At 40.1% G+C, this 26312-nt stretch overlaps 2 protein-coding genes and 1 pseudogene across 10 annotated transcripts in view; 1 reads left to right on the top strand and 2 right to left on the bottom strand.

Annotated features, from left to right (window-relative positions):
- LOC105731048 (small nuclear ribonucleoprotein Sm D2-like) overlaps nucleotides 1-13633 on the top strand; it is a 32520-nt gene extending 18887 nt beyond the window's left edge. For all 3 annotated transcript variants that reach the window (XM_064374419.1, XM_064374421.1, XM_064374420.1), the window contains one exon: nucleotides 13130-13633. In XM_064374419.1, coding sequence (XP_064230489.1) covers nucleotides 13181-13534 — 354 coding nt within the window. In that variant the 5' untranslated portion in view covers nucleotides 13130-13180 and the 3' untranslated portion in view covers nucleotides 13535-13633. The remainder of the gene's footprint in view (nucleotides 1-13129) is intronic.
- Nucleotides 1-26312, bottom strand: part of SHLD2 (shieldin complex subunit 2) — an 89404-nt gene that overhangs the window by 39102 nt on the left and 23990 nt on the right. For 3 of the 7 annotated variants that reach the window (XR_010341842.1, XR_002478825.2, XM_021672253.2), the window contains exons 1-2: nucleotides 14705-14884; nucleotides 1245-2768 (exon numbers count right to left, since the gene is read on the bottom strand). Coding sequence is in view for 5 of the 7 variants with exons in the window: in XM_021672253.2 (XP_021527928.2) it covers nucleotides 1245-2768; nucleotides 14705-14795 (1615 nt within the window). In the remaining 2 variants the exon portion in view is untranslated. Of the gene's footprint in view, nucleotides 1-1244; nucleotides 2769-14704; nucleotides 14885-26312 lie in introns of those variants that run through there. The other 4 variants (XM_021672251.2, XM_064374418.1, XM_021672254.2 and 1 more) reach the window with 3 other exon arrangements.
- LOC105712126 (large ribosomal subunit protein eL6-like) lies at nucleotides 23276-25257 on the bottom strand (annotated as a pseudogene).

Here is a 26312-nt window from a genome sequence, read left to right as displayed (position 1 = left end):
GCGTGTCAAAAATAACATGCTAGGCTGGACATGGTGGCTCATGCCTGTAATCCCAGCACTTTGGGAGGCTGCGGTAGAAGGATCACTTGAGCCCAGGAGCTGGAGATCAGCCTGGGTAATGCAGTGAGACGCTGTTAAAAATAACAATTAAAAAGTTCTTATGCTGATCAGTAGTGGGATTGTGCCTGTGAACAGCCATTGCACTTGCAACACAGTAAGACTGTCTCTTAAAAATAAATTAAAAATTTTAAAAACAAAATGTTCTTTATGATTACAACTATATAGTAAAAGTATGGATTTTGGAGTTTAGGAGAAACCATAGCTTTGCCACTTCTTAGATGTATGACATTGGGCAAGTTGCTTTACTTCTCTGGGTTTCAGCTTCCTCAAGTGAAAAATGCGGATAAAAATCAGTACCTTCCTCATATACTTGTTGCAATGAGATATGCATGTAAAGTCTAAAACAGGGTCTGACACAAAGCAAGCTCCCAATAAATGTGAGCTTATATGTGTGATATATATATACATGCACACACATTTTAAGAAAAACAGAGAAAATAACTGGAAGTTAAGTTGGTATAATACCAGTTTTTTTCCTTCTATATTTCCAAGTGTAATTAATATAATTTTAATAAAATAAAGCAATAGAAATCAGTAACTGTTCCCTCAGTAAGAACATATGTGCACAGAATTATTAGATATTAGGTAAAGAAGCAGAAAGGTCTAGCTCTGTTGCTTGGGCTGGAATGCAGCGACCCAGTCAAAGCTCACTGCAGTCTCAACCTCCTGGGCTCAAGCAATTCTCCCATGTCAGCCTCATTTGTAGCTGGAACTACAGGCACAACCTATTTTATTTTTTGTAGAGATGTGGTCTCACTATGTTGCCAAGGCTGGTCTCAAATACCTGGCCTCAAGCAATCCTCCTGCCTCAGCTTCCCAAAGTACTGGGATTACAGATGTGACCCACCTCACCTGACTAGGGAAGGCTTATTAAAAGAGGGGATAAGTAGTAAGAAGGGGCAGAACTCAGTAGGACAGAACAGAGGCCCAGGAGTGGCAACAGGCTGGAGAGTGGACAATGGGAAGGAGACCAATGCAGATGCAATAAAGGGATCAATTAGGCTCAGCTCAGAAGAGGCAAATGACTAAACAAAGAGTCTTCAAAGACCAAAAGTCAAAGAAAAGCAAAAAGAAACAAAACTTAGCTTTATAAAGTAAGCTACACTATACCATAATGACCTCACCTGTGAGTAAAATTATATCTCCCAGAAACACTGTAAATGTCCAAAATGCTGCAGTCCTCCACAGAAAAACCTTCTTCTTAGTTTCTGATTGATCAATTACTGTAACTGTTGCTAAAGGCACTTTAGAGCCAGAATTTGGTCCAAATTTTATGTTTATTTCCTTCACATGACATGGAAATAGCACCATGACTAAACAATTATACTTCTGTCTTTTAGAATCACAGTTGTTTATTAATGATGTTTTTTTAATACCCTTAAATTCAGACACATTCCTCTGATCCACTGCTACAGCAGAGTCTCCTGCATTAGAAAGTAACTTCATTTTCTTAGTTCTAGATAGAGTTTCAGATTGTCCCGTTTTATCTTCAGAGGTCCAGCTTCTTTTAACAGCACTTTTGTGGAAGGTATTTAGCTGGGAACACAGTATTCCTGAGCTACACAACTCAATACATACCTCATTTGGTGGCAATTCATCTTCAGAACTGAAAAGTTCTTGAGATACGGTATTTTCTTCAAGACCTTTATCAGAGTTTATGTAAATGTGGCTATTTTCTGTTTTAGGACAGACAGGACTAAAAAGTTCAAGGGAACATGCTTGGTTTTGTCCACTTTCACATGTTTCTGTAAAATCATCAAGCTGAATCAAATTCTCTTCAGGTATTCTTATTTCTCCATTACTTGCCTTTGGTTCAGTCTCCACGTTTGCATTCCCTTTATTTATAGAATTCCGCTCTTTGTCTTTCTTTTGAACTAAAAAAGCAACCTGGCTGGAGGTCATTATACTGAGAAATTCAGTATCAGTTGATATTTTAAGGTCTGAGACCTTCCTAATTGCTCCTTCAGACCTTGGCTTATCTACTGTATTAAAGGAAAATAATTCCAAACACTGGTTTTGTATTTCTTGATATTCTGTTGGCACATACTCTCTTTGTACCACTTCAGGTCCTACGTTAATTTGTTCAGTACTACAAACCAAATCCATCCTAGCTGCACACTTATGGTCTAACTGAAAGAAATTTGTTTGAAAGTTCTGACTATATATATCTGATTGATGTTCACGCTGTTCATCTATAACTTTATTTTCACTGAGAAGTTTTTGATACTTTTCTTCTTCAGTTAAATATGAGACTCTGCCTTTAGATCCACATATTTGCATATTAGAGCTAGTTACATCATTCAGCCTGGAGGAGTGAATCTTCCGGGATTCTACATTCTGTGTTTCAAAAACAGAATGTACAAAGTCATCTTTCACATGAACATGTCTATTCACATAGTTTGCTAAAAAATGAACACTAAGAAGATCTGGAGAATCAATAGATTCTGGGACTTCATAGTTTTCAAGATTTTTGTGCTCATGTTTTTCATCCTTCAGATATAAAGAATGTTGATTGTATAAAAGCTGAATTTTTTTCCAGGGGTCAGCAAGAGACATTAAAGAAGTTGTGTCTTGTGATACTGTCATTTTCAGTGGACCAACTGGAGCACCCCAAAAAATGTGGACTTGAGATCCTCCACTCATGATTTCTGATAAAAATGAAAAATCCAAAATTAATATATTGTCAGCATATTTTTGCATATTAACTTAATAATGTACTAAAAGAAAATGTGATAACTGAGTCAAAAACATAATTAATATAGGTGATTATTTTGATATATTTGATTACATAAAATTCATAAATACACAATAAATTATTAAGGAGAAATCAAAATATTCACAAAAATTATTCACCTAAAGACTCTCTTTAAGGGAAATAAAACTAAGTAGAATCACATCAAACAAGCAAATAGGTTTTTAGTATGTTTATTTCATTTGAGATGGAGTCTTGCTCTGTTGCCCAGGCTACAGTGTAATGTTGCGATCTAGACAGACTGCAACCTCCGCTCCCTGGGTTCAAGCAGTTCTCCCGCTTTAGCCTCCTGATTAGCTGAGATTACAGTCTATGCCACCACACCCACCTAATTTTTGTACTTTTAATAGAGACAGGGTTTCACCATGTTGGCTAGGCTGGTCTCAAACTCCTGACCTCAAGTGATCCACCCCTCTCCACTTCTCAAAGTGCTATGATTATCGGTATGAGCCACCGTGCTGGCCTGTTTTTTTCTTATGTTGTAAAAACTTGCCCCATTTAAATAGCAAGCTAGTAAAGAATGGAAAAAGAGGCATTTGTTTAACTATATTACAGTCACCTTTAAATTACTCATTTTTGGGCAGGGCATGGTAGCTCACACCTGTAATCCCAGCAATTTGAGAGGCTGAGGCAGTGGATCACTTGAGGCCAGGAGTTTGAGACCAGCCTGGCCAACATGACGAAACCCCACCTCTACTAAAAATACAAAAATTAGTCAGGTGTGGTGGCCCGTGCCTATAGTACTTGTTACTTGGAAGTATGAGGCAGGAGAATCACTTGAACCCAGGAGGAGGAGGTTACAGTGAGCCAAGATCACACCACTGCACTCCAGCCTGGGTGATAGAGCAAGATTCCATCTCAAAAAAAAGAAAAAAAAAAAAAGTACTCATTTTTGGCCAAACATGGTGGCTCACGCCTATGATCCCAGCACTCTGGGAGGCCATGGTGGGAGGATCACTTGAGACCAGGAGTTCGAGGCCAGCCTGGATAACATAGTAAGACCCCTATCTCTACAAAAAAATTTAAAAACTAAAAACTTTCTTAAAATTAGCTGGGCATAGTGGTGAAACGCCTGTAGTCCCAGCTACTAGGGAGACTGAGGTAAGAGGATTGCCTGAGCCTGGGAGGCGGACATTGCAGTGAGCCATGATCGCGCTACCACACTCCAGAATGAGGAACAGAGTGAAACCTTCTTTATTATTATTATTTTTGAGACAGAGTTTTGCTCTTGTTGCCCAGTCTATAGTGCAATGGCAGAGTCTTAGCTCACTGCAACCTCTGCCTCCCAGGTTCAAGCGATTCTCCTGCCTCAGCCTCCCAAGTTGCTGGGATTACAGGTGCCCACCATCAAGGCCAGCTAGTTTTTATTTTTTAGTAGAGATGGTGTTTCACCATGTTGCCCAGGCTGTTCTCAAACTCCTGACCTCAAGTGATCCTCCTGCCTCAGCCTCCCAAAGTGTTGGGATTACAGGCATGAGCCACCATGCCTGGTGAGACCCTCTCTTTAAAAAAATGATTAAGAATCACTATAATTGCTATAACTACATATTCTAATCTCATTTAGTCCTCATAGACAGAATAACCTTCATAAGGAATATAACTGATATATTAGATGTTTTATTGCTTGTCATTATTAGATTTACCACTAGGGGTCCCAAATAGCACAGCAAAAGCCTTCAAGTTCAAAATACATTAATATATCAAACCCAAGTGGAAGGAGACTATATTATCTTGAAATGTTGGTTGGAGCCAGCGCAGTGACTAACACCTGTAATCCCAGCATTTTGGGAGGCCCAGGTGGGCAGGTCACCTGAGGCCAGGAGTTCAAGACCAGCCTGGCCAACATAGCAAAACCCCATCTCTACTAAAAATACAAAAATTAGCAGGGCATGGTGGCACAAGCCTGTAGTCCTCGCAACCAGGGAAGCTGAGGCAGAAGAATCGCTTGAACCCAGGAGGTTGCAGTGAGCTGAGATCATGCCACTGCACTCCAGCCTGGGTGAAAGAGTGAGACTGTCTCAAAAAAGAAAGAAAGAAAAAGAAAAAGAAAGAAAGAAAGAAAGAAAAGAAAGAAAGAGAAAGAAAGAAAAGAAAGAGAGAAAGAAGAAAAGAAAGAAAAGAAAGAAGGAAAGAAAGAAAGAAAGAAATGTTGGTGGGAATACTTAAGATATATGCAAATCAAATGCATAACATTACCATGATAATGAAATCTCTTCCATCAAATCTTTGACATCTCTAATAGTTTCTTCCCTTTAGCTTCAAATCTTTATTTGATTTTATTTTTTGAGTCAGGGTCTTGCTCTGTCACCCAGGCTGGAGTGCAGTGGTGTAATCATGGCTCATAGTAGCCTCAAGCTCCTAGGCTCAGGCTATCATCCAGCCACAGCCTCGCAAATAGCTGGGACTACAGGCACATACCTGTCATGCTCAGCTACAAATCTTTAAAAATAAAACTCAACAACCCCCACAAACTTGTTTGTTGTTTCTTGCATCTCATTTCTCATTTATCCTTCAACCACTTCTACTCCAACCATTTTGCTGTAAAAGTTTTCACTATGGAAACCAATAACCTTCTAAAAGCCAAATCCAAAGGTCAGTTTTCAATACTTTTACTACCATTAGAAACTGTTTATCAATCCTTCTTTCCTGAAACATTCTGCTTTTTTGACTCTGTGAGAGCACCATATTGGAATTCTTTTGTATTTAAGACGATATGTATTGGATTATTCCTTCAATCGCTCACGTAACAAACACTCAACACTATGTGCTGGGCATTATGCTAGGCCCTGGGAATTCAAAACAACAACAAAGAGATTTAAGGAGCTTACATTCTGATAGGAAAAACAAACTGACAATTATAAAAAGTGACAGGAGGCCAGGAGCCTTGGCTCACGCCTATAATCACAGGATTTTGGGAGGCTGAGGCAGGTGGATCACCTGAGGTCAGGAGTTCGAGACCAGCCTATGCAACATGGTGAAACTCCGTCTCTACTAAAAATACAAAACTTAGCCAGGTGTGGTGGTGGGTGCCTGTAATCCCAGCTTCTCAGAAGGCTGAAGCACAAGAATCACTTAAACCCAGGAGTCAGAGGTTGCAATGAGCTGAGATCACACCACTGCACTCCAGCCTAGGTGACTCTGTCTCAAAAACAAAAAGTGATAGGAGCTACTACAGGATTAAAAGGAGGGGACAGCATCTCTAGAAGAGAGAAAACTAGGACAACTCAACCAATGTGGAAATGCCCATTATCTGCATTTTTTCGTAGGCTCTTAGGACTACAGTTAATCACAAAATTTTGGAACTGAATTTTACTAATGTTCAGGAAAAAAAAGTCATACAGTAAAGCCCCTGAGTCATTTCCCACCTCAAAATAGGGCCCAGGAAAACTACCCTGATTGTCTTACCCAAGGGACAGGCCTACTATGGGTAATCTCCAAAATATTTAAAAAGCGTATATGACATTCATTGCTTCTGTGTCTTCACTTACTATTTTCTCCTAAATGTCCTGCAACCTGACTTTTATTTCCTATCTCTGATAAGACAATAATGAAGTCCAAACTGCCAAATACGAACTCACACAACTTCACCATAGCAATTGTGAAACTCTCTCCTTAGTTTCTAGAACATTACTCTTTCCTAACTAGTTCTACCTCTCCAATTTTTCTCTCTTCCTCCCTGAGCCACCTCTTTCCCTTCCACACATTCTAGAGAATGTCATCCAATCCCATTTATTTAACTAACACATATCCAACTGTGCTTTACAAATCTATACTGAGCCAATCTCTCTCCCAAACTTCAGACCTATATTTCTAGCATTACTATATTTGACAGGATCACAGTAGAATCAAAGGTGAGATTCAAAGCCCTACTTGCATTCTAGGCAGGGGAAGAAGGTAGAGCATAAAGGGGTGACACGAAACAGTCCTGAGAGTTCAGAGGATCTCCCATGGCAAGAAATATCTGAGATGAATACGAGTTCCAAAAAGCACAGGTTATTACATATAACCGTTATTTCAGTGTGCCTTCACTTATTTGTCTAAATCAGGGGTGTCTAACCTTTGGCTTCCCTGGGCCACATTGGAAGAATCGTCTTGGGCCACACAAAATACAGTTAACGCTAACAATAGCTAATAAGCTAAAGAAAAAAATCACAGGCTGGGCATGGTGGCTAACGCTTGTAATCCCAGCACTTTGGGAGGCCAAGGTGGGCGGATCACTTGAGATTAGGAGTTCAAGACCAGCCAAGTCAACATGGTAAAACCCTGTTTCTACTAAAAATACAAAAATTAGTTGGGTGTGGTGGCATGCACCTGTAATCCCAGCTACTCCAGAGGCTGAGGCAGGAGAATTGCCTGAATGTAGGAGGCAGAGGTTGCAGTGAGCCAAGACTGGGCCACTGCACTCCAGCCTGGACAACAGAGCGAGAGACTCTGTCTCAAAAAAAAAAAAAAAATCTCAAAACACTTACGTTTTAAGAAAGTTTACGAACTCATGTTGGGTTGCATTCAAAGCCATCCTAGGCCACATGCAGTCCCACAGATTGTGGGTTAAACAAGCTTGGTCTAAACAAATATCCTTGTAAGTGTGGAACTATTACCCCATCTCTTCGCCCCCCCCCAAAAAAAACCTTGACAGAAAGTGGCCCTATTTTTTTTTCTTTTTTCTAAAATATATATATATATATATATATATATATATATATATATTTTTTTTTTTTTTTTTTTTTTAAAGACAGGGTTTCACCATGTTGGCCAGGCTGGTCTTGAACTCCTAACCTCAGGTGATCCACCCGCCTCAGCCTCCCAAAGTGCTGAGATTACAGGCGTGAGCCACCAAGCCCAGCCAAAAGTGGCCTTACTAATTCAAAATAGTAAATTGTTAAAAAGTGTTTAGGCTGGGGCAGTGGCTAATGCCTATAATCCCAGCACTTTGGGAGGCCAAGGTCGGTGGATCACCTGAGGGTCAGGAATTTGAGACCAGCCTGGCCAACATGGTGAAACCCCTTCGCTACTAAAAATACAAAATTACCCAGCCATGGTGGCGTGTGCCTGTAATCCCACTACTCGGGAGGCTGAGGCAGGGGAATCACTTGAACCCAGAAGGCAGAGGTTGCTGTAAGCCGAGATTGCGCCATTGCATTCCACCCTGTGCAACAAGAGTGAAACTCTGTCTCAAAAAAAAATTTTTTTAATGTTTATACCAAAGTCTACTGCTACTGAATACTCCAATTTATAGGAGTTGTGAGTATGTGAGTAGGAGGATAGAGAGTGGTAGAGGCAGGAGGAAACAAAATATTTATGATAGCCAAATTATACAGACAGAAAAGTTATGGACAACTGATTAAATTCAATGATTCTAGGATATGTTTTAGGTGTACTGAGAGGGTTAAAGCTCATTAAGATACCAGATAAAACTTGCAAGTACATATCCATTACCGCAGTTAATAATTACACAATTTCTCAATCTGCAGAAGGCCACTTCAGTCAGAAAGACCAATACAACCATACCCTTTATCTTTACAGTGGTCAGAGTCTGATGAATGGGTCAAAGATTTATAAAACAGGATGAACTCTATCAGCAGGTTTTGTCTTTGCAGAACACTGCAACTAAAAAAAATGCTTATTACAAAACATGTATCATTAAAAGAGAGTGCTTTTTCCCTTTTATTCCTAGGGAGTGAAAAAACTCCATGTATAATACCTTTTCATGTCTATTTTACCAAAGCACCAAGAAATCATAAAGTTGCTCAATAGCATCAAATGACAAAATAAAGAAGCCACATTGGATTGTAATTAAAAACAAGGGATTTGGAACAAGAGAGATATGGGCTCAAATCCCAACTCTGCAACTTACTCAAACTTGAAATTACTGAAGTTAAGTGAAGTTACATAGGGTTCATTATGCTATTCTTTGCTGTGGTTTAAAAAATCATTCTTTTATTCTTTTACCTGATTGATCTAAATTCAATTTGCTATCCTAGTTCATTTGTACTAACAAACAACACTGAGTACTAATAACCCACGTACTGTGTATATTCATACTGAACTCTTTCAAGAATTACTAAATGCTAGTATCTAAATTTACTATTTAAAATGATAGAAAATGTCCACATTTTATGTGACTAATGAAAGGATATAAGATCTATTTTTTTCTCCCTCAGGAAGAAAAGCAATTGAAGCTCAAAGCTATCACTCATTTAGTATCTAAAGTAATAGCCACTAAAGCCAACCTGTGAGCAGACAACTGAGTTCTCGACTCTTTTTGCATAACCTTTCATTTCCTTTGCAATTGTCTTTGGTATTCAAGTGAGACACCTGTAATCACGGTCTCATCAACACCTGAGATGCATCAATTTCGTGCAGTGTAGATGAGCCTCCCTTATTCTTGCTTGCAATACAAAAGGAATTTCTCCCTCTCACTCTAGTTCCAGGGTATTTGCCTTCTTCTAATAAATTCCAAGCACTCAAACAGAAAGTGAACCTTAGCTGGTTTCCTGGCCTTACAAATAGGGTGAACATGCCTTCTGATTTGCCCAGAACAGTCCTAGTTTAAGCATGTTTTTCTGGTGTCCTGTTTAGTCAGTATCTCTTTTCATTCTCACAAGTGTCTCAGTTTGGAGATAGACTATATGGTATTCCTAGTTAAGAACCACATAAACACATGAATAAATATTCTATTAATGTAGAATGTACCTTCTAATACATTTTATCTAAAATATTATGGTAACAGGACTAACAGGTAAAAGGAAATGTTGCTCAGTTTTCCTGTTAAAGTATTTAAATAACAATGAAATACTAATTGAAATAAGGTTGAATTGTGTCTAAAAGTTATGATATGCATTTGAGAATCTCAAGACAGAGGTAAGACTCAAAGATGGTAAGACAGAGAACTCATGTTTGGCAACTAAGGGGGAACAAAAGAGGATCATGGCTGCCAGGTCTGTATAATGAAGTTATGAGACAACGGGATAAGAGATTTTTGGATCCAGCATTACTAGAAAATTTCTCAGCCCATATATCATTTGTTCAATGTCACGCCTAAGGTTGAAGGAGAAATCCTCAAATTCCTAAAATACCACACTTCACCTTCCCACCACCACCAGGCAACATCAAAAGCCCTGAATTTGGCCACTCATAGTGGCTCAAGCTTGTAATTACAGTACTTTGGAAGGCTGAGGCAGGTGGGTTGCTTCAGCTCAGTAGTTCCAAACCAGCCTAGGCAACACGATGAGATCACATCGCTAAAAAAATACAAAAAAACTAGCTAGGTAGGGTGGCACGTGCCTGTAGTACCAGCTACACAGAAGGCTGAAGTGAAAGAATCACCTGAGCTCAGGAAGTCAAGGCTACAGTGAGCCGTGACTGTGTCACTGTAATCCAACCTGGATGACAGAATGAGGTACTGCCTCTAAAAAAAAAAAAAGTAAAAATAAAAAGGACTTAACTTTAAAACAAGTAATCATGAAATCACAGGTGGGTGCCAGCGGTGTGTCTGCCAACCCCTGCATTTGCTTTCATCTCCACCCACCCTCCACAAAAGATGAAAAATGAAACAAACACAATCAAGAAAATAAAAAAGCTTTGCTACTTATGCCCTGACATTCCTTTCTAAAAGGTCATACTCAGCAAATAACAACTCCACTATCCCAGTTTACTGAGCCAAAAACCTTGGCATCATCACTGATACCTTTCTTTTTCCCATGCTCTACTTCCAATTTGTCATCAAATCTTTTTGGTCCTACCTTTAACATTTGTTTAGGGTTTGACCACTTTTCTCCACCTACACCTGCTACTGCCTGGCTCAAACCACCATTCTTCTTCCACCACCTTCCCCACAGAACACCGAGTTTACAAAAGGAACTTGCCAGGTCACGAAGACAGCAGGTAGCAGAGGGAGGACTGGAATGCGGGAAATCAAGCAGCAGAACAGAAGTTCTTTTAACCACCATACTGACTCTCTGGTGTTTTGCCTTTGCACTATGTGGAGCTAGAATCCAAGTTAGAACACTGCCGTTGAGTCATATGACATATGCTCCTAAAGCACTGACTTATCTAAAGAGGTATGAAAAGAATAAAACTTCAGTGTAAAGGAGCTTCCTTATCAGAGAATTCATATGAGAAGGTTCACTGTAACTCAATGATAGGGTAAATAACTGGCTATTAACAAGATTTCTCTCCTTTTAAAAACTTATTTTTTATTCAGCTGATAAGTACAAGAGAAGTTTTTAAAAGTTCATTTTTAAACTGACGTATTGTATTTGTACATATTTATGGGGTATAATTTGATGTTTTGATACATATCCATGTTGCATAATGATCCAATCAGAGCAGCTAGTCTAACCATCACCTCCTGCATCTCTCTTTTGTTTGTGGAAGAATATTCAAAGCCTCTCTTCCAGCTATTTTGTAGTAACAATATTTACTCTTAACTATACTCACCCCACTGTGTAACAGAACACCAGAATTGGACAGGCGCAGTGGAGTCTTCATCACCCAGGCTGGAGTACAGTGGCATGTTCTCAGCTCATTGCAACCTCCGCCTCCCAGGTTCAAGCAATTCTCATGCCTCAGCCTCCCAAGCTGTAATTACAGGTGCATGCCACCATGCCCAGCTAATGTTTGTATTTTTAGTAGAGACAGGGCTTCCCCATGTTGGGCAGGCTGGTCTCAAACTCCTGACCTCAACTGATCTGCCCCCCTCGGTCTCCCAAAGTGCTGGGATTACAGGTATGAACTACCACATCCAGCTTGCATCTTTTTATCATTCATTTCTTTATTAGTCATTACAATACTTGTATTAACATCTTTGGCTGATAATTCAATCATCAGAATTATTTCTAATAATTCTACATTTCTAGGTGTTTTTCTATTGATTGATTTTTCTCCTGGTTATGGGTCATTTTCCTATTTTTTATTTGGATGCCTAGTAATCTTTTATTAATATATTATTAATGCTCAACATTTGCTAGGTGCTGGCTTTTACTGTATTCTTTTAAAGAATTTAGTTTTGGCACATAATTGAGTTACTCAGAATCAGCCTGGTCCTTTCAAAACTTGCCTTGAACTTTAGTGTAGGTTTAGAAAGGTCTTTAGTCTATGGCTAATTTAACCCCACTATGAGGACTCTAGCCAATGTCCTATGTATAAAACAGTCTCTCCACTATGCCTAATGGAAACATAAACTATTCCCATCTCTGTGTGAGCTCCTGGAATTGTTCAGTGTTCTGATTTCCAGTGTGACTTTCTCTAGCATTGTCAACTTCCACACTTGGCATGTGCAGATGAGTATCCAATCAAAGATCCTCTTACTTCTATAGATTTCTGTGTTATGCCTTTTATTCCAGTTTTCTGTCCACAAATTCTAGTTGTCTTGACTTCTCCAGACTCTCCTGGGCTCTATTTGGATTCCCCTACTCTGTGCTACAATCTGGAAACTGCCTATAGAAACTCCTGTAGGATTCGTATCAGTTATTTCTCTTCTTTCAAGGGATCACTATCCTGTGCTGCCTGTTGTCCAATGTCTGAAAACAGTTGTTTCGTGTATTTTGATTCTCATAGCAGTTAATCCTCTTGGGCAGATGTACTGACTTTATGGTTTATGTTAGTTTTGGTTGCTTGTTCTAGACATTAAATATGCACACTGAAGTTACTACAGTCTCCTTTCACAAAGAAAGAAATGTATGACAGTATTATTCCTTCTCCTCCTTTTTGTTCTCTCATGGTTATATAATCACATATATGCTATAAAACCCACATCTTGTTAATGTGTTTGTTTTAATGTTTTTGACAGTCCAGATCTTCTGGAAACAAATCCTTTCCCTTTTTGATATGTCCAAAAAGTCTTTATTTTGCCACTATTTTTGAAGGCTATACTGACAGAGGTATATCAAAAAGTCATACTAACTGAAAAAGCTCCCAGTGGCCAAAGCTGGAACAATTTGGCCAATAAAATAAATAAAGCAATAATAAGATTTTAACCCGTCATAAAATATCCATAAGTCCATACTAATATTTAAAAAATTGAACGGATAAATAAATGAGGAAGAAGAGACAAATCTCCCATGCAGAAGAAATCTAAATAATTTGTGTAGACACTCTGCCCTTGAGGAGGGGTATCATAACTCTCCATACTTTAAGTGTAGGCTGCACATATGTAACTTCCTTCCAAAGAGTACAGTATGTAAATAGAGGGGGGAAAAGAGTAACTTTGTAGTAAAGAAATATACAAAACTCGGTCCCACCTCTCTCTCTCCTCAGGCAGCAGCAACGCGGAGGAAACCGGAGTGAACCAAGAGCTTAGTGACCGACATGAGCCTCCTCAACAAGCCCAAGAGTGAGATGACCCCAGAGGAGCTGCAGAAGCGAGAGGAGGAAGAATTTAACATGGGTCCACTCTCTGTGCTCACTCAGTCCATCAAGAACAACACCCAAGTGCTCATCAATTGCCGCAACAATAAGAAACTCCTGGGCCGCGTGAAGGCCTTCGATAGGCACTGCAACATGGTGCTGGAAAACGTGAAAGAGATGTGGACTGAGGTACCCAAGAGCGGCAAGGGCAAGAAGTCCAAGCCAGTCAACAAAGACTGCTACATCTCCAAGATGTTCCTGCGTGGGGACTCAGTTATCGTGGTCCTGTGGAACCCGCTTATCGCCGGCAAGTAGGAGCCACCTATCCCTGTCAGTCAACAGAAGTCACTCCCCTGTCCTACAGAGACCGCTGCCGCTGGTGTTGAGAATAATAAAGCTCTGTGTTTTTTTCTAGTGAAAAAAAATATATATATATACAAAACTCAACCAGATGATCAAGGTCAATGTCAACATTGATTAGTCATATTGACTGTATGCTCCCTTAATATGATGTGATGAAAATGGTACTGCCAGGCCATAGAGGCACATGTCTGTAGTCCCAACTACTTGGGAGGCTGAAGTGGGAGGATTGCTTGAGCCCAGGAGTTCAAGACCAGCCTAGGCAATACAGTGAGACTCCATCTCTATTTAAAAAAAAAAAGAAATTTAGGCAGGTATGGTGGCATGCATCTGTAGTCTCAGCTACTCAGGAAGCTGAGGAGAGAGGATTGCTTGAGCCCAGGAGTTCAAGGCTGCAGTGAGCTGTCATCATACCACTACATTCCAGCCTGGGTGACAGAGTGAGACACTGTCTCAAAAACAAGGAAAGAAAATTGTACTTAACCTATATGTTGTTCATCTCAAAAATCCAAAACCCCACTCTAACAATGATAAAAATACCAAACAGATACCAACAGAATAGTCTGTGAAATACCTGGACAATACTCCTCAAAACTGTCAGTCATCAAAAACAAGAGACAAGAAACTCGAGTCTAAGAAACTGCCAAAGCCAAGAAGACCCTAAGGAGATGTGACAACTAAATGGGATCCTGGAGCATTAGGTAAATAAAGTATAGATAACTAAAGTTAATGATAATAGATCAGTATTAGTTCATTAATTATAAAAAAATACCATACTAATGTAAGGTGCTAATAATAGGAAAAACTAGAGGCAGGATTCATGGGAACTCTCTATACTATCTTGGCAATTTTTCTTTACATCTGAAACTATTTCAAAACATCAAATTTATATTAAAAAAAAAAGAAAGAGAAAAAAAAAAAAACTATGGGAGCTCTATCTCTGCGTTAAGCACAACGGTCAGAGTTTGGTTTGCTAGATTCTCTTTGCTCTCTAGTCACACACCTTGCTTTCTGAAACTCAGGTGCCCTCATGCAGCCCTGCTTCTCCTCCCCAGCAAGCCTTGTGGAGGGCAGCTTCCTTACACTCTGTGAAGGCCTGAAATGAATTAGAGCAGTTTCACTCACCTCTTTTGCCCTGTCCCAATCCTTGGTGGCTGAAAGCATCGACTGCCAGAGAGTGAAGACTTATCTCCAGCTCTTCCCCTGCCTGCAGCATTCCAGAACTGAAAGCATGGAGTGCCTCTGCTGGATTTCTTTTTTTCTTTTTCTTTTGAGACAGTTTCACTCTTGTTGCCCAGGCTGGAGTGCAATGGCATGATCTCGGTTCACTGCAATCTCCACCTCCTGGGTTCAAGCAATTCTCCTGCCTCAGCCTCCCAAGTAGCTGGGATTACAGGTGCCTGCCAGCACGCCTGGCTAATTTTTGTATTTTCAGTGGAGACGGGGTTTCACCATGTTGGCCAGGCTGGTCTCAAACTCCTGACCTCAGGTAATCCGCCCGCCTCAGCCTCCCACCTGGCTACCTCTGCTGGATTTCTCTCAGCAATCCTGCCTTCTGAGAGTGGTTGCTCTATACTTGGGAGAAGTTCCAAATGCCTCAGGTAGTACCTATGCCAGCTCATCACTGGCCCAGGCTTACTACTCCTGAGCATTCAGTGAACACCTGTGGGTAGAAGCTGGAGCGTGGGTGCACACTTGCTCTTTGGTTTAAGAGTAGCTGGGGTTTCTCAGGATCCTAACCTGTCCTACCAGCCCATATGTGGCCATTAAAAATCTGATAAAAATGTGGCCCGTTTCTCCTTTCCCCTCATCTATGGTGGATTCCCAGTCCTTGGGTTGTTCTATCCTAGAGTGGCCATGGGTTTCTTCTCTATGAAAGTTCGATTACTTTCTGGAGTTTCGTTCATTTAGGTTCCCTTATATCCTCAGCTCTTTGCTGGGTTTTTAGAAACCATACTTCTTATCCGGCTTCTAGACATTTTCAGTTACAAGGATGGCAATATCTTGTAATTTTGTATATCTGAAGAGGAAGCCAAATTCTCTCCCCAGACTTTGAATGGTTCACTCCCTCAGTATATTAAGGTCTCTGCTCAAAAGTCACCTTTTCAAAGCAGTTTCCCGTATTACACTATCTAAAGATTAACCAGTCACCCTTCATGCCCTCATCCTTCTTTACTTTTCTTCCATCGCTCTCATTTCTATCTGAAATGTATTTGGCTCATTATTTAACTGTCTCTTCCACAAGGACAGGAATTTTATTTTTGTTATTTGCCAGTATAGACCCAGCTATAAAACAATGATAGGGAGCAAATATGATTCTTTATAAATTATAATTTTAGCTTGCTTTGAAACTAATTAACTAAAAGTAGAAAATTATTGTTGTATATTATAAAGGAAAAAGTACTTTTATGGGCGATAAGAAGTTTTAAGGCTTTAAAAAAAAAAAAAGAACCTGTGTGATCAGTTCCACTCTGTCCTTAGAAAACATATTATTCTTTATCATATATGCTTTTTCCGGCTAAATCATTCTGTGCACACTTACTGCTTCCTCATCTCTTGCTATCAACCCAGGTTCTAAGTAGGAATTACAGATATTCTTCACAATAGAATAAGACAATTAACAATTGTCCTTTTTTTTTTTTTTTTGAGACGGAGTTTTGCTCTTGTTACCCAGGCTGGAGTGCAATGGCGCGATCTCGGCTCACCGCAACCTCCGCCTCCTGGGTTCAGGCAATTCTCCTGCCTCAGTCTCCTGAGTAGCTGGGATTACAGGCACGCGCCACCATGCCCAGCTAATTTTTTGTATTAGTAGAGACGGGGTTTCACCATGTTGACCAGGATGGTCTTGATCTCTTGACCTCGTGATCCACCCGCCTCAGCCTCCCAAAGTGCTGGGATTACAGGCTTGAGCCACCGCGCCCGGCCAACAATTGTTCTTAATGAATGGTAAAAAGAACAATATTCATTACTTGTTAATTATTATTCATCTTTTTTTGAAAATGATCCAAATGGCATCTGGAAACAGCATAACACTAAAAATTAGGTTGCAGTAGAAAATAGGAACAATGTTTTGATGATTAGCCATAATAGAAAGGACTGTAGAAAGAGACTAGAAATAAGTAAGAAGGAAGAATTTATATGCTGCAGAAGTGATACAGTAAACCTTAGGATTTCAAAGATATTAATTAAATACCTCAGATTAACCAAGAGGCCTAAAGCATAAGCTAACTAGTCTTTTAAAAGAAACTAATTGGGCATGGTGGCTCACAAAATAAAAAAATAAAAGAAGAAAAACAGTAAAAAAAAAATTAAAATTAATTAAAAATTAGTTTTTTCCCTTGCTAGAAATTTTCTGTCTAGATATCAATTGCAAAACTCCACATAAAGCAATATAGTTAAGAAAGACAACTCTTGAATCAGATCTTAGGGTTAAATTCAGCTCCACCATTTGCCAACTATGTGACCTCTGGCAAGTTAACCTTCCAAAACAGCATCTAAGGGTTTGGGGACCACTGAACCCTTCAACAAATATGTGAGTACTTATTCAGGTTACAGCAATGAATAAGATTAATGAAAATAATTCATGAAAAAAACTTAGAACACATCTGGTACCCAGTAAGAGCTCAATAAAATATTTAACAATTATTATTTCAAATATTAGATAAGATTCCACATGCCCACTTAATGAAGAACTATAGTCATTTTTTTTTTTTTTTTTTTGGGAAACAGGGTCTCATCTTATTGCCCAGGCTGGAGTGCAGTGCTATAATCTCAGCTCACTGCAGCCTTGATCTTGGCTCACTGCAGCCTATCCTCCCACCTCAGACTCCTGAGTAGCTAGGACTACAGGCATGTACCACCAAGCCTGGCTAATTTTTTATTTTTTGTAGAGATGGGGTTTTGCCATGTTGCCCTGGCTGGTCTCGAACTCCTGAGCTCAAGTGATCCATCCACCTGAGCCTCCCAAAGTGCTGGGATTACAGGTGTAAGCCACTAGATCTGGCAAGATATAATATTTAATAACAACAAATACCTTATCATGGATAAAAATAGCTTTTTGACTGTAGTTATTGGTGTAACTTATTTCACTTCTGCTAGGACCACATTTTGGAAGGAGGCCATCTTCCCTTTCTGTCTTTAGTAACTTCTTACCAGTCCTTTATAACCCTTGTGTCATAATACCATTTTATTGGGGTAGAGAACACCTAAAATATAATCTTTCCAAATAACAAGGTAAATAAACACAGATGAATGACACCATTGCTGTCATCTTTACATCTCAATCATAGAATATAGATGAGTTCAAAGACCAAAAATAAAAATGTAAAAAACACCTAGAGGGAAAAGATTTGAAAATCATATACCTAAATAGGGTCTAGTATCCAGAATATATAAAGAACTCTTATAACTCTACAACAAAAAGACAAACAATACAATTTAAAATGGGCAAAGGACTTAGACATTTCTTCAAAGAAGATACACAAATGGCCAGCAAGCACATGAAAAGAGGCTCAGTGTCATTAGTCATTGGGACAGTGCAAATCAAAATAAAAAGATACCATTTTACACCCACTAGAATGGCTACAATGAAAATTTAAAACTGGAAAACAGGTGTTTGCAAAAATGTGGAGAAACGAAGACACTTGTGTATTGCTAATAGGAATATAAAATGATACAGTCACTGAGGAAAACCGTTTGGCAGTTTCTCAGTAAGTTAAAGACAGAATTACCATATATGATCTAGCAATTCCACAACTAGGTATATACTGAAAAGAAAAGCAAATGTGCACCCCAAAAAATTATACGTTAGTGTTCATAACAGCACTATTTACAATAGCCAAAAAAAGTAGAAACAACTCAAAAGTTCATCAATTGATGAACAGATAAAATGTGATATATCCATACAATGAAAATTATTCAGCCATAAAAAAGAAAGCATTGGTCTATGCATACCATAGATGAACCACAAAAATATTATGGTAAGTGAAAACATGTGACAAAAGGCCAAATACTGAATGAATTCATTTATATGAAATATCCACAACAGGCAAATCCATAGAAACAAAAACACATTCGTGACTGCCAGGGCCTGGGGGAGGGAGGGAATGGGGAGTGACTGCTTAAGGAGTATGGAGTTTCTTTTTGGTGTGATAGAAAAGTTCTAAAACTAGAAAGTAGTGATGGCTGTAAAACACTGTGAATGTACTTAAGGCCACTGAATTGTTTACTTTTAAATAATAAATTTTATGTATATTTTACAATAAAAAGGTGCTAAAAGAAATTAGAAATAAGTTCTGGGTAAAGAGAAAGTTGAACAAACGTATTTAACTTCACTTCTTCTCCAAATTGTGCTAAAATACTAATAAAGGTGGTTATGGGGTTTTTTTTTGTTTTTGTTTTTGAGATGAGGTCTCACTCTGTCACCCAGGATGGAGTGCAGTGATATGATCTCAGCACACTGCAACCTCCACCTCTCAGGCTCAAGTCATCCTCCCGCCTCAGCCTCCCAAGTAGCTGGGACTACAGGCACGCACCATCACAATGGGGTTAATTTTTCTACAGTAGAGATGGGGTTTTGCCATGTTGCCCAGGCTTCTCTCAAACTCCCAGACTCAAGCAATCTACCTGCCACAACTTCCCAAAGTGCTAGGATTACAAGCCTGAGCCACCATGCCTGGCCTTAATAAGGTATTTTTAAGGTATAAATAAAATGTAAAAGCTAGAAAGCAGATGCATGAATGGTAACTGACTTCGCAGATCCAAGATATCAGCAGTAATGGAAAGCCAAAAACCAACCTTAGTCCACAGAATCCTTAAAAGGCCCAGGAACTGATAATGATAGTGCCTGTAGAAACAGGTATGGAGGGAGCACTAAATAAAGAAGGCTGGCTGAAAGCTCCTTAGAAAACTACTCAATCTTTCAATCTCTTCCTAAATATCACATGGTTAGGTTACCATGCTTCTCCCACCAAGGCAAAATTCTAGAGGATTATTCTCTGAGGAGGATTTCAGAGCAGGGGGACACAAAGCACATTGGTGCGGGGGAGGCTTAATGAAAACAGAGGGCTTAAGTAAACACATATGTACTGAATACTGAAATCTTCACTGCCCTATTTCCCTCACTCAGCTCCCACAGAACTGGCATACGGACGTCCTCCCACCAGACAGGAAATTAAAAGACCCCTCTTCCTTTGCAGAAAAGGGAAAAGTAATCAGAAGCTGACATGAAGGGCATGAAGGGCTCCCCAGCAAATGACACAGCTAGATCACTCTACGGTGAACTCTAGTTAACAAGTACCAACGAGGTACTAAGAGCTTCCAATCAGCTTTTAGAGGCATAACTGCAAACAGCCAAGGATTACCACTCATCTGAGGAAAGCATTTACCACAAAAAGAAAACAAAGGAAAATAAAAAATAGAAAAGGAACTTGGAGGAAATATGGACAACTGTGGGAAGAAAAAAACTCAAAATTTAAAAAGAATTTTATTAGCAGGAATTTCTGATGTTAATTAAAAAATAAATAAAAAGAATTTTATACCTTATATACCCTACCATTAGTGTCCATGGAAAGAGTATAGCAAATACTCCACTGTAATCCCAGAATTTTAGGAGGCCAAGGAAGAGAACTGCTTGATGCTTAGGAGTTTGTGACCGGTCTGGGCAACACAGCAAGACCTCGTCTCTAAAAATGAAAAAAGTTGGCTAGGTTTGGTTGTGCAGGCCCGTAGTACCAGCTACTGGGAGGGCTAGGGCGGGAGGATTGCTTGAGCCTGAGCAATCAAGGCTGTAGTGAGCCACGTCGGAGCAAGACCCTGTCTCAAAAGAGTAGATACGCCATCCATGAAAAAAAATCGATACTTTGCCAAAGAGCCCTTGGAAATTAAACTCAGGAAAATTTATCAGAAAGAATAAAGAATCATATAGATGGCAACAGGAAAAAAGAAAAAATTGGAGGTCTAGTCAAGATAATTCAGCATCTATACAATGGGAAATCCAAGGGAAAAAAAAGGAAAGGAAAAAAAATCAGTGAAATCATTCAAGAAAATGTCCCAGAACTCAACAATGTAAGTTTCCTAACTGAAAACACTGAGTGAGGCCAGGCATGGTGGCTCATGCCTGTAATTCCAGTACTTTGGGAGGCCAAGGCAAGTGGATCATTTGAGGTCAGGAGGACGAGACTAGCCTGGCCAACATGGTGAAACTCCGTCTCTACTAAAAATACAAAAAAAAAAAAACCAGCCAGTAGTGATGGCGCACCTGTAATCTCAGCTACTTTGGAGGCTGAGGCATGAGAATCACTTGAACCAGGAGGCAGAGACTGCAGTGAGCCCAGATCGCGCCACTGCACTCCAGCCTGGGCGACAGAGCGATACTCTGTGCCAAAAAAAAAAACAAAAACGAAAACCTCAAAACAAAAAAACAAAACTTGGCTTGGTGTCATGGTGCTACTGGGTAGGCTGAGACACCAGAATCACCTGAACCCAGGGTTGGGAAGTTGCAGTGAGCCGAGATCATGCCACTGCACTCCACTTGAGCAAGAGCGGGACTCCGTCTCAAAAAACAAACAAAAACAATAAATTTAAAAATTAAAAAACAAAAACGAACCAAAAAACCCTACTGACTGCAGAGCATAATGGTTTAAAATACAGTACAACCATATTAAAGCATTTTATTTACAAATTTCAAAGGAGTGAAAACAAAAGGAAGATCCTACAAGCTTCCAGGAGGAGAAAATAGCTAACAATAAATAAGGTTCCAGAATGATTTTGAACTTTCAACAGGCATAACATAAGCTAGAAGACGATGAAGCAAAATCATCAATCTCAATGTTACCTATAGTGAAACTACTAATGAAGGGTGAGAGAAAAACAAAGTGTTTTCAAAAAACACAAGGTATCAAATATTTGCCTTCCATAAAACAGGAAGACACCAGGGGAGAAGAAATGGAAGTGCCGGCAGGGTGCGGTGGCTCACGCCTATAATCCCAGCACTTTGGGAGGCCGAGGCGGGTGGATCACGAGGTCAAAAGATCGAGACCATCCTGGTCAACGAGGTGAAACCCCGTCTCTACTAAAAATACAAAAATTAGCTGGGCATGGTGGCACGCGCCTGTAATCCCAGCTACTTGGGAGGCTGAGGCAGGAGAAATGCTTGAACCCAGGAGGCGGAGGTTGCGGTGAGCCGAGATCGTGCCATTGCACTCCAGTATGGGTAACAACAGCAAAACTCTGCCTCAAAAGAAAAGAAAAGAAATAGAAGTGCCAATGCGGGAGAAAAGAAAAGAGAATTCCTACTCCATGTTGGAGCACTGTGCTCTGGAAGGGACTTCTTCAAGATGATGAAATTGACAGAGCAACTGATGGAGACAGTCTTACTCTGTCGCCCAGGCTGGAGTGCAGTGGCTGGATCTCGGCTCACTGCAACCTCCACCTCCTGGAGTCAAGCGATTCTCCTGCCTCAGCCTCTGGAGTAGCTGGGATTATGGGTACGCACCACCACGCCCAGCTAATTTTTGTATTATTAGTAGAGACAGGATTTCACCATGTTGGCCAGGCTGGTCTCAAACTCCTGACCTCAGGTGATCTGCCTGCCTCAGCCTCCCAAAGTGCTGGGATTACAGGCATGAGCCACCACGCCTGGCCTACTGCTTGTATTAACAATCCCTGAAAAGCCACTTGACTCATTACATAACTTTGGGGGGGGAAATTAACATTAAAAAATATGGAATATGGGAAATAAGGTACTAAGGATTTCCCGAAGACATAAAACCCAACTTGGCAAACAAACCCAACCCCTGCAAACTAAATCTAACAAAATTGTCCTATAAAAGAAAAAAATATAGCTGGGCATGGTGGCATGCACCTGTAGACCCAGCTACTTAGGAGGCTGAGGCAGAATGGCTTGAACCCAAGAGGCGGAGTTTTCGGTGAGCTGAGATCGTGCCACTGCACTCCAGCCTGGGTGACAGAGCCAGACTCCATCTCATTAAAAAAAAAAAAAATTATATAAACAAGAAAAAATAAAAATGAATTAGAGGGAAAATAAGGAACATTACTTGCCCGACATCACAACTCTAGCCAAATGTGTGACACTGATGGCAGAAATCCTTGGGTTTCTGTGCTTCTGCTCTCTGGTCTGTCAAATGGGTGTAATAACCACAGCTTTCCTCTCACTACTGTTGTGAAGCTTAAGCGAGATAATGCACATAAAGTTACAGCCAATACTGGCTGTCAGTATTAACACAGTTTATACTTTATTATGTTTTTTCTAATAACTGAGATCTTTTTTCATATCAAATAATTCCACTGTTATAATGATGCTGAAAAGTTTATTCGAACACTTACTTTGTCTACCTAAACATTCAAGGCCTCTAATGTTCTCACATAAGCCTCCCACCTGAAAAGCAGGGTGGGGTAAGAGGGACAAAAAACAGTCTGATGATCCATATCCAAGAGAAACAGGAAAAAGAATTAGTGAAAGTTATTTCTTTTCTTTTCTTTTCTTTTCTTTTTTTTTTTTGAGACAGAGTGTTGCTCCGTCGCCAGGCTGGAGTGCAGTGGTGCGATCTCGGCTCACTGCAACCTCTGCCTCCCGGGGTTCGAGCAATTCTCCTGCCTCAGCCTCCCAAGTAGCTGGGACTACAGGTGCATGTCACCACACCCAGCTAATTTTTGTATTTTTAGTAGAGGCAGGGTTTCACCATGTTGGCCAGGATGGTCTCAATCTCTTGACCTTGTGATCCGCCCGCCTCGGCCTCCCAAAGTGCTGAGATTACAGGCATGAGCCACCATGCCCAGCTAGCGAAAGTTATTTCTAAAGATTCTTGTTCTACTTGTGAACTGACCGTATCTACAAACTACTCAGGTCACCATGCTTTATCTTACACTTTTTAGTTGCCATAATCAATCGTTTACTCTCACTAGGCAAGTTAGCAATTAAAAGTGAAAACTTTGTACCAGCTATACATTAACTCAGCAATGCTAGGACAAGCATTTTTCCATTTCACAATAGGTAGGCTCCAACTTATGCACAGATTGTGTTCTCAAAGTTGAGTTATACTTTGTTATAAAACTTGTGAAATGTTTCCTCAAAGAAATAAAATTATGAAATAAAGCTGAGATTCCAGGCAATAAACAAAGGCCAATATAATCCATAGAGTAGAACAATTTATTCCTAAGAACCATGGAAAAGGAAAGGAATAAATATAATTGTGTCAGATGATTTTCAACCACTTGTTTTGTGCTCCCCACAGCTAGCAAAAAAATAGCACTTAATGTGAGATTAGTAAATGTGTAATACTTTGTTTTCTTCATCTTTGTATTCTGGTAAACACGAACAGCATATAACACAGTACCTGCCTTCTGTCAGGAGCTTAAAATATTCATTTAATGAATTATGAGTAAGAATGTATAGCACTGTTCAAACCATACTGTTTCAATGGGGAAATACATTATGATTTCCAACTGAAAGAATGTCTTCCTTTATCTTAGCAGGATGACTAGAGTATAAGCACCAAGAACAATAAAGTGCATGCAGATATTCCATGCATGTAACAATCATTCCTCCTAGAAATCATATTTTGGTCATACATCACTCATACTATTTCTAAGTATATATAAATCATGAAGTTGGGTTTACATAATATAAAACTTGACCTCCAAAATGTCCCTGACTTCTCTCCGTTTACTAATACCTTAAATAAAAATAGCAGCCATCAACATTTTATCTGTTTTTCTTTATTTGCAGTTTCTATACTACTTCTAGATAGTACAGAAGGTTATCAACTGCAAACTTAATATTATGGCCAAAAACAACAAACTCAAAAAAAATCATTAAAAGACTCAATATTCAGACAAAAATCTTTTTTTTTTTTAAGGTAATCAGTTATTTAATTAGATTATTAGGACATTTAAAACACCAATTTGTGAGGATAAATTCCATTTGTCAGGGCAAACACAGATCGCAGGTAGCCCTGGAGCTGAGGAATAGCTTTGATTTTTGGTAAAATTTGTGAGTCCACAGCTTTCTGATAAATCTTGTGCTGCTCTGTAATCTCGTATTTCTCTTTTTCTGTGTCGAAGATCTACCTTCCTGGTGTCTGGGCTTCCGCAGCTGCTTCTTGTTGAAGTAAGCATCAGTAAGATGTTTTGGGATTTTTACATTGCTGATATCAATTTTGGTTGAGGTGGCAATGACAAATTTCTGGTGCGTTCTTTGCAGAGGAACTCGATTGAGAACCAGAGGTCCAGTCACAAGTAACAAGTCACTAGCCAGCTGCTTCAGGAAAACCACCCTCTTGCCCCTGTGGCGTCTAGTGAGGATGATCAGAATGGTCGCGGGGGTAATGCTGGCTCGCAGTTTTCTCACATGCTGACTAAAGGGTTTTTTGCTGTAGCTCAACAGCTTTCGAGGCACATCTTCAGTAGGATAATACCTAGGCATTTTGCGAAGTTTAACCACCCGGGTATCGCCGTTTTTGTCACCACCAACTGGTTTTGTAACAGTTGCAAGAATCTTCTCCTTCTTTTTCTTTTCAACCTTGGATTTAGCCGCTGAGTACTTCCTCTTGTACATGGCCTTTCTGGAATACATGGCAGATTGGGAATACCTGCCAATTCCTCTGACAAGAACAGGATTGCAGCTGCAATGGCGCTTCCCCTTCTTGGGCTTTTTAGCCTTGAGGTTACCCTTTTTCACTTTGCTACCAGCATCAGCCTTCTCGGCTTCAGATTTCGTCTCTTTAGTATCCGGCTTCTCAACTTTTTCACCCACTATCTTGCAACATGGGAAAGAGCCAGACAAAAATCTTGATCAAAACCCGAAATTTCTCAGCTGGGTGTGGTGGCTCATGTCTATAATCCAGTACTTTGGGAGGCTAAGGTGGGATGATTGATTGAGGCTAGGAGTTCGAAACCAGCCTAGGCAACATAGCAAAACTCCATTTCTACAAAAAATTTAAAAAATTAGCTAGGCATGGTGGCATGCACCTGTAGTCCCAACTACTTGGGAGGCTGGGGTGGGAGGATCACATGAGCCCAGGAGGTCAAGGATGCAGTGAGCCATGATTATGCCAATGCACTCCAGCCTGGGTGACAGAGCAAGGCTGTCTCAAAAATAAGCAACAACGAAAAACCCCAGTATTCCTCTGGCTCGAATACAGCTATCTGTATTTAGATATTCCCAAAGTGAAGTTGACAAAGTTATCCAACACAATAACAGAAATTACTTCAGGCATCAAAAAATTACAAAAATTACTGAGAATATTATTATTATTATTATTATTATTATTATTATTTTTGAGACGGAGTCTCACTCTTGTTGCCCAGGCTGGAGTGTTATAGTTAAAAAAAAATTTTTTTTGAGAAAGAATCTTGCTCCATTGACTAGACTGAGTGCAATGACACCACAACCTCAACCTCCTGGGCCCAACTGATCCTCCTGCTTCAGCCTCCTGAGTAGCGGAAGGGGGAAGGGGGAAGGGGGAAGGGGGAAGGGGGAAGGGGGAAGGGGGAAGGGGGAAGGAGGAAGGAGGAAGGGGGGAGGGGAAGGGGAAGGGGAAGGGAGGGGGGAAAGGGGAGGGGGAAGGGAGAAGGAAAGAGAAGGGAAGGGGAAGGGGAAGACAAAGGGGAAGGGAAGGGCAAGGGGAAGGGAAAGGGGGAAGGGAAGGGGAAGGGAAAGGGGAAGGGAAGGGAAAGGAGAGGGGAAGGGAAGGGAAAGGAAAGGAGAGGGGAA

This window comes from Aotus nancymaae, unplaced genomic scaffold (genome assembly GCF_030222135.1).
Source record: "Aotus nancymaae isolate 86718 unplaced genomic scaffold, 86718_ANA_hifiasm-v0.15.2.pri h1tg000010l, whole genome shotgun sequence".
Classification (NCBI taxonomy): Eukaryota; Metazoa; Chordata; class Mammalia; order Primates; family Aotidae; genus Aotus; species Aotus nancymaae.
The sequence above is the reverse complement of the archived record's forward strand: the minus strand, read 5'-3'. Positions and strand labels throughout refer to the sequence as shown.